This window comes from Miniopterus natalensis, chromosome X (genome assembly GCF_054644295.1).
Source record: "Miniopterus natalensis isolate mMinNat1 chromosome X, mMinNat1.hap1, whole genome shotgun sequence".
Lineage (NCBI taxonomy): Eukaryota > Metazoa > Chordata > Mammalia > Chiroptera > Miniopteridae > Miniopterus > Miniopterus natalensis.
In genome coordinates this window covers 28,103,098-28,111,749 of record NC_142103.1, presented here as the reverse complement: position 1 = coordinate 28,111,749, position 8,652 = coordinate 28,103,098, and the positions used below count along the sequence as shown (strand labels likewise).

The following is an 8,652-nucleotide window of genomic DNA, read 5'->3' as shown; positions in this document are numbered from 1 at the left end:
TACATTATATATATATATACACACACACACACACACACACACACATATATATATAATGTATGTGAATATAATTTGATGTGCATTATTTCATTCTTTTTTGTATCTGCACAATTTCCACAGCATGGATGATTCATTTAATCATTTTCATATTAATGGAAATTTAAATTATTTCCACCAACTTGATGTTTCAACATTAGTTTGGTTACAAAGGTGAACTAGATTAGGATTTTCTCCTTAAGGCACTTTCAGATAAGTGAGGGATACAAAGTAGAGAGCCAACAGGGTGGAAGTGCTAGGATGGGTAAATCCAGGGTCTAAAGGACAGTGTAGCATAGGCTACAAAATGGAACTGCCATTTGACCCAGTGATCCCACTTCTAGGAATATATCCTAAGAAACCCAAAACACCAATCAGAAAAAATATATGTATCCTCATGGTCACAGCGAAATTTACAATAGCTAACATCTGGAAACAGTCCAAGTGCCCATCAGTAGATAAGTGGATAAAAAAGCTGTGGTAGCCCTAGCTGGTTTGGCTCAGTGGTTAGAGCGTCGGTTTGTGGGCTGACCTGGGTTTAATTCCAGCCAAGGGCACGTACCTCGGTCCCAGGCTCCATCCCTGGCCCCAGGTGGGGGTGCATGTGGGAGGCAACCAATTGATGTGTCTCTTTCACATCAATGTTCCCCCCCCCCCTCTCTCCCCCTTCCATTCTCTCTGAAAAGCAATGGGAAAAAATATCCTTGGGTGAGGATTGGAAAAAAAAAAAAAAGCTGTGGTAAATTTACACCATGGAATACTATGCAGCTGTAAAAAAGAAGAATCTCTTACCCTTTGAGACAGCATGGAGGGACTTGGAGAGTATTATGCTAAGCAAAATAAGTCAGTCAGAGAAAGACAAGTATCACATGATCTCACTCAAATGTGGAATCTAAGGAACAAAATAAACCAATGAACAAAATAGATCCAGAGAGATAGAAGCATGGGACAGACTGACCAATCTCAGAGGGAAGACAGGGGTGCGTGGGTGGGTGGGGAGAGATTAACCAAAGAACTCTTATGCATATATGCATAGCCCATGAACACAGATAGTAGTTTAATGAAGGCCTGGGGTGGGGGGTGGGGGGTTGGTAGAAAGGGTCAATGGGGGGGGGAGGGGACATCTGTAATACTTTCATCAATAAAGATAAATTTTAAAAAAACCACCCAACCAGCAGCAACAGCAGTTTTCCCAACAGCTGTGCTTCTGCCACAGGAAAAAGTTACCTGGCCCAAACTGTAGTATAGTTGAAGTGTGCTCTCACGCCCCAACCCAGCAGATGCTAAACATAGATGCAGACCTCAAAGCTTAAACAAAGCAATCTTGAGAATCTAGCTGATGTGGATCTTGAACATATTGTCACATATTAAAAGTCTAAGCAGACCAACTCAGGGATTCTTATTACAGTGGTCAACATGGACACTATGAGGACATTTGAAAAGACAGTGGTTATGACACAGCATTTCAGGTTCACAGCAGTTCTTAACATTCTGCCCTGGATAACTGGGTATCTTTGCCACAATAATCCACAATGTGTGCAGCGTTTAGCTATAAGTTCAGGAAGTGGGCAGAATTCTCTGAAAGAGGTAAGTATGATAGAATTTGTGCTCCAAGTTAAGTTCATTTGCTTGGATGTGGCCAGTGGCTATTCTGAATAGTTTGTGGAACTTTTGAAACTTATCCATGCCACCCATGGACACAAACAATGGTATGGGAAAGGACTGGGAGTGGGGTGGACTCAGGGTGGAGGGTATCAATGGGGGGGAAAGGGGGGATATCTGTAATACTTTCAACAATAAAGATAAGTTACAATAATAATAATAAATAAAAAAGAAACTCATCCATGCCAAATTTCCAAATGTTAGGGAATGAATGACAAGAGGGATGGTAGAAGAGTTTACTTTTTGAAACAGATGCACTCTTTTTTTTAAAATACATTTTTATTGATTTCAGAGAGAGGAAGGGAGAGGGAGAGAGTCATCATTGATCAGCTGCCTCCTGCATCCCACAAACTGGGCATGTGCCCTGATGGGTATCCAATCATGATCTCCTGGATCTTAGGTTGATGCTCAACTGCTGAGCCACGCTAGGTTGGGCTGAAACAGATGGATTCTAAGTGAAAATTAGCCCAGACTCTGTGTGCACCACTCACATCAGAATATGGGTAGACTACTCTCAGTTTAGCAAAGTAACGGAATGTGCTAAGTCTGTTTGCACTCTGAAGGGGTAAAATCATCTGATAGAGGCCACTTGAGTGCGTACTATGCGGCCAAATCTTTGGATCTGGAGCAGATATTGCCATGCTGGGAGGGATGTTTCAAGCCATGCAGAGCATGCTAGAGAAGCGAGGGAGAGGAATACCAATCTCAAGCTCTTCTATGGATGAATTTGAAACAGTAATAAAGAAATGTGCAGGAGGAGTTGTTAAATATAGCTCCTCAGAGCACAAAACTGTGGAAGTGACTTCTAAAGGGAACACAGAAAACAATATTCTGGATATCAAATTTTTATGTAAGAGCTTTTGAATGCTAACATGCTGCCTCCTTTTTCCTCCCTTCACACCACCTGGTCAGAGGCTCAGGGTGTCTATGTTCTAGAATGCATGTCTTCAGTGTTAAAATTAACATGTGCATATTTTTCATTCCTTTTTAAAAATAGTTTTTACTTCAATATAGTGCTACTGTCTTCAAAAATCTATTTAGAACAAAATAAGTTGATGAGCAAAATGGATCCAGTGACTGACGAATCTCAGAGGGAAAGCGGAGGTGGGGGTGGGGGAGGAAGAGATTAACCGAAGAACTTATATGCATATACCCATAACCCACAATAGTGTGGTGAAGGCCTGGGGTGGGGGTGGGTGCCGGGTAGAAGGGGTCAATGGGTAAAACAAGGGGACATCTGTAATTCTTTCAACAATAAAGATAAATTTTTTAAAAATCTATTTATATTTAAAAGCTACTGTGATTAATTTAATTTCAAAGGTAGTTGAGTGTTGTATTGATGCACTGAAATTGTTCAGGGACAAAGTTGAAGGTGAAGATTTGTATCTCTCTTGTGAACATTTAGGAAGACAGGGTCAATATCCTCTGTCAATAATAGTTCCATAAAAATAGTGTTGGGGTATATAAGCAGAATAAGCAGAGGAATGGACAATGAAACTTCTGTTCCTATTTTTGTGCAGTCAAGAATTTTCCTTTGTGGGCCAACTGGCCAACAGCTCCTTCTGAAGCGCTGAGATTTCTGGCTGATGCATCATTTAAAATCACAAGAGCCACTCAAGCATCATGAAAGCTGGAGCCTGACCTCTACTCCCCATTCCCAATTCACATCTGACTACCTGCCTAGTTAGATAACCTTCCTCTCTCCACTTCCCGCCACCCCACACAAAAACACACAGGAATGGGGAAAAGGTACACAAGGCAACATTTGCTGAGGGCATGGCGGGGGGAGGGGCAGACGCTGTGTGCAGCATCCACGAAGAGAGATCACTTCCAGCTGGGGTGGCTTCAGAAGCTGGGTGATGAAGGCTGAACCCCCAAGAATGAGCAGGACCAGGCTCTAAGAAGAAGAGGAGGGCAATCAGGAGGAAGAAAATGTCATGCAAGGACAAAGAGATTGAAGAAGGCACACTTGGGGCGGAGTGAATGAGAGTTCCTTTTGAATGGGGCAGAGAAGTGGATGACTTGTGTTCTAAGGCTCAGTTCTGATCAATGCTGCATTTCAGGATGAGGAAAGTAGGGTTTACTTTGTGGATGGTAGGGTTGCCAGCCAGGGCCTTTGGGCAGAAGAATGACAAGTTGAAAATAGTGAAGAGTGAAGTTAAATTTGATGATAACATGCAAGGTAAATTGGAAAGGGAGAAGGAGGCGCTGAAGGCAGATAGGTCAGAGAAGGGGTTACCTGGGTGAAGCAATAAGGACCTAAACCTGTACACAAATATTTATAGCAGTTCTTTTCATAATTACTCAAAACTAGGAACAACCCAAATATCCTTCTGTGGGTAAATGGGCATATAAACTGGAACATCCTTATGACAGAATACTACTCAGCAAAAAGAAAAGAATGAAAACTATTGATACATGAAACAGCTTAAATGAATTTGAGGGCATTATGCTGAATGAATGAAGCCTGTCTCTAAATGTGACATATGGTAGATTTTATTTATATGTCATTCTGTAAAAGGTAAAACTATAGGAATCTGGAATAGATCAGTGGTTGCCAGAATTCAGGGAAGGGGTAAAATATAACTACAAAGGGGATAGCATGAGGGAATTTGGGGGGGGGGGGGTGGTGTAATTGAACTGTGTATCCACTGCTGGTAATTACACAAAACTATATATTGTTAAACTTCATGGAGCTGTACACCCAAAAAGGGGTCAATTTTGCAATATGATATTATGAAAAAAAATACCAGAGTTGTCCTATATTAAATATAAGATCTGAAATAATGGAAACATTTTGTAAGGGCGGTTAATGACTACATCTTTATAATTCACTAACTATATTTACATTAAAAACTCTTCCTCAAATAATAGAAAGTGTATCCTTCAACTGTGGAATAACTTTTTCATGCTTAAATATAAATTATAAAACATTAAGCCAGCAAGAACATTTATTTTTTCCAACCCTTCCTTCCCCATGGTGGACTCTGTTGTTGGCTGCCATATCCCACTGTGACAATCTTAGACAAGAGACCCCTCTTTGCCTCCTTCCCAAGACTCTGGAGATGGTCTCACTGGCCAGATTGCCATTCCAGACATCAACACACTTCCAAGTACCAGTGGATTCTGGGAGGTGGGGATATCAGTTTCCTCAAGTTTTTTTTTTTTTTTTTTTTTTTTTTTTTACAGCAATGATGTTCTCTCCTCGTTCTGATCATAACAATTATACATGTTGCTAGTTCTCTTTTTAATATCTCAAGAGTGCCAATGAGTGAATAAAAATTCTACCTGCTAATAAGCCTGACACCAAATAGTGGGATACTCTCTGAGTGTTTCATGAATGTATGAGAGCTATTTTCCAACATATTTCTTTGTGTTCCAAAATGAAGCTTACTCTGAAGAAAGCAGGCTTTTCTATGGACTCATTTAATGAACAAGGCACTGGGTGCACTTGAAGGTCTGTCTGAAGCCTCCATTTGAAAACCAAGTGGAACCATCCAGCACTCCTCAACGAAAAGTCAGACATAGCGCTTGATAATTCAAGTTCAGCCAGAAAGAGAAAAAGTCTTGAATTACTTATATAAACTTGCTAACTAGAGAAAACTGGGCCTCTTTGCACACATTAATTTGGGAGTTTTTAAAGGTGCTGTTTCAGTAAGAGTTAAAAAAATTTTTTTTTTTTAACACATCAATATGATGCGAAAACTGTCGTTTCATTTGTAGCTATTTTCCAAAGTCTTAAAAATTGATATAACTAATTTGTGCTCCATAATGTGTCAATTATTTCTTATATAGGATCTCTTTAAAATATTTTAAAAGTACTGATTGTTTGAAACATTAACCAAGACACACACCTATTCAAGAAAACTAGTGAAAGAAAAAACACACATCCTCACTCCTAGATTCTTTTCTACTCGTGCAGGGTCTACCACCTTCGCCCATTTTAATGCTAAATAAGACCACAGAGGAAATGGTGGACTGTAGGGTGTTGGGGGAAGGGGGGGGGTGGGCGAATTGGATGCAGGAGAGTGAAAGAGATGATTCCCTAAAGATGAAGGAGAAATGGTCGATTAAACTCAAGAGGCTGATCCTCCCTGGTAATCCAAGGAAGGCGAATAGAAACTGCAGGGAGAAGTACCAGTTTTATTGTTTCTGATTGGCAAGTACGAAAAAAGACTGACAGCATCAAGTGGAGGGAATGCAGGGGGCGGGTTGCGGTGTTAAAAGGGAGGGGTAACTGAGGACTCCAGCTCATTGATGACGCGCGACCCTCACGTGACCAGGAGTCGACGTGTGCAGAAGTCCTTATAGTCGGTGGCCTGCTTCCCTGTAGCAGCTCCCTATTGCTGGAGAAGAAAAGTGCTCCGGATCCTTTCAGGTGAGTATAAAGGTGGAAGCTGCCTTGGGGACCCTGCGGTCTAGGAGTCAGGGAACAGAAGCCAAGCAAGGCCGGCACTGCTTTCTCAACACTACAGTTCCGCCAAACTCCCATTTTTGTGCAGGATTTTTGGGCTGTTTGGTGTGTGTGTGTGTGGTGGGGGGGGGGGAGTGGGGGTGGAGAGGGAGAAGTGTAGCCAATTGAGGGTCGAGCGCGAGAGAGACATAGAAACAATTTGGAAATAACTTGCATCTCCCATTCTCTGCTTGCAGGGAACCGGTGGGCACCGGGCAGGGAGGGCGGGGTTGCCTGAAAAGGAGAAAGAGGGTGAGGACGTGGGGAAACTTTAGAGGAACAAGGCCTAGGATCGTGAAGGGGACCCGCGATTCGGGTACCGGCCTGCTCACCAAGCACTCCTGTTGGTCCGCAGGACTTTTGGTCTTTTGGGCGCGACACAAATCCAGTGAGGGAAGGAGAAAAATCTCCTGGATCCCTGCAGGTCAGTGTAAGGGTACAATTGCCTCATGCCCCTTGGGGTGGGGGGTGGGAGTGGGAGTGTGGATGACACCAAAGCCCATCTCGCGGTCGCCGCAGCAGCCTCTCCCCATCCGGATTAAGCCCGGAGGCCTTTGCAGAGCCTGCGGCGGAAATGAGACGGGGGAGGGGGTAAGGTTGGAGAGGCATGGAAGGGGGAGGGGAGGCCTGAGACTGGACTAGCTGGTCTCAGGTGAGGGGATGGAGGTTGGGATGGTTTGGGAAAGCCCGAGAGGGCGCGAGTGTTGGAGACCAGTGGCGAGGGAAGGGTTAATTGCTTCCGCGCAGCCTGCATTTCTGGGCCTGGAGCAGGGCCTGCTGGGAAATGGTGGGCTGGAGCCGGAGGAAAGAAGATGGAGCTGGAGTGAGAGGGGGAGGGAAGGGAGGTGGAGGAAGGGGTGGAGTCAGGGGAGTTAGGAGCCTGAGAATCTGGCCCTCTGTAGTTGGAAAACTTTGACAATTAGGGATCCGAATGAGAAAAGGCCAGTCTCTCTGGGAATCCGTACTCTGGCTACTGGTGTGTTAGCCTGGCATCTAGTTGTTTTGTTTCCTTGTTTTCTAGGATTCCTTTATTTAAAAAGGCAATAATAGAAAAATATTCAACATGCAAAAGTCTTGTGAAGAAAATGAAGGAAAACCACAGAACATGTCAAAGGCTGAGGAAGACCACCCTTCAGAAGATGTACCACAGGAGGCAGAAGGAAATCCTCAACCTTCGGAAGAAGGTGTAAGCCAGGACGCAGGAAACCTTAGAAGCGGGCTGACTCAACCTGTCCAGGGATTTAAAGAGGACACTCCCGTGAGGCATTTGGACCCTGAAGAAATGCTAAGAGGAGTAGATGAGTTGGAAAGGCTTAGGGAAGAAATAAGAAGAGTAAGAAACAAGTTTGTGATGATGCATTGGAAGCAAAGACATTCACGCAGACGACCTTATCCTGTGTGCTTTAGGCCTTGAATTCTTTTTTTATCTGATAGTAAAATATGGCCCCTGCTTTCTTTCTGTTAGCATTTTATGACATACCTTTTACCCTCAATTTACTTTTAATCATCTGGTGGAATTTTGTTTTAGATAGTTTCCTTGTTAACCAGCATCTTACTGGATTTTGTATTTTGACCCATTCTCCAGGTCTTTTTCATTTGGGAAGTTTCACACAAATGCATGAAAATATGTCCATTCCATATTGTAAAGTAACATAAGTTACAAAGCATATTTAGTATCAGTTCACATATGTAGGATAAAAATTCCAAATTGTGTGTGCGTGTGCGTGTGTATATACATACATACATACATCAAAAACTTAACTGTGCTTATTTCTGTGTGGTGTGAGTTTTCTTTTTGCTTATATGTATTTTTTAATGAACTCGTGTCACAGACAGAATTAAAATTTTTTAATAAGTAAGAGAATAAAATAATTTACAACCAGCTTATAAGGGCAATGGGGGCACCCAAACTCTTGATGAAATAACTATTAAAATGTAAACCTCAAGTCACCTCTGGATCTCTTAGCCAGAGGAATAAAACTGGCAATTATTACAGACACACTTGGTTAAGTCCTGGTCTTTTCATGGGGAAAATTGGCCTCACAAAGCAGCTGTGGGGAAGAAAGGAAGGGACTCTAGGATGTGCTTGGTGGGCTCATGTTCCTACCTGTGCATACAGGATCCCAACCCACTACAGAACATAGTTATTTGAGGGAGGGCCCTGGCATGACTCAACTTGTGTTCTGGAACAAATCCAATAGGCAAGGAGGTGGAAGCTTCCATGCCAGTCCTCTGATGGTGAGCTCCACCTCCTCCCCTCCCTTGGGACTTGCCATGTCTGCTGGGTCCTTTGCTCTCTTGCTGGCCCCACTGCTGATGGGGCTCTGGAGTTGAGTGTCAAATCCCCACTGAGTTACCTGGAGTCCCCAGGGGGTTGAACTCCCCACTCTGTTTTCTGAAGCCTCTTTCTGCGTTACAGTGACAATACAGGTGGGGATTGTCCCAGGAATGCTTGGGTCACAGTGCTTTGCAGAGTTCTTAGCAAAATAGCCCCTTTTGTT

The 8,652-nt window shown here is 43.1% G+C and overlaps 1 protein-coding gene across 1 annotated transcript; it reads left to right on the top strand.

Moving 5' to 3' along the window:
- Window positions 1-5,976: 5,976 nt before the first annotated feature.
- Window positions 5,977-8,148, top strand: TCEAL8 (transcription elongation factor A like 8). The gene is made up of 3 exons (XM_016195729.2): window positions 5,977-6,076; window positions 6,507-6,575; window positions 7,173-8,148. The coding sequence occupies exon 3, from the start codon at window positions 7,215-7,217 to the stop codon at window positions 7,563-7,565; it is 351 nt and encodes a 116-aa protein (XP_016051215.1). The 5' UTR covers window positions 5,977-6,076; window positions 6,507-6,575; window positions 7,173-7,214; the 3' UTR covers window positions 7,566-8,148.
- Window positions 8,149-8,652: the final 504 nt, after the last annotated feature.

Bases quoted from the DNA above. Each gene is read 5' to 3' on its own strand.
- TCEAL8 (XM_016195729.2), top strand. From the start codon at position 7,215: ATGCAAAAGTCTTGTGAAGAAAATGAAGGAAAACCACAGAACATGTCA.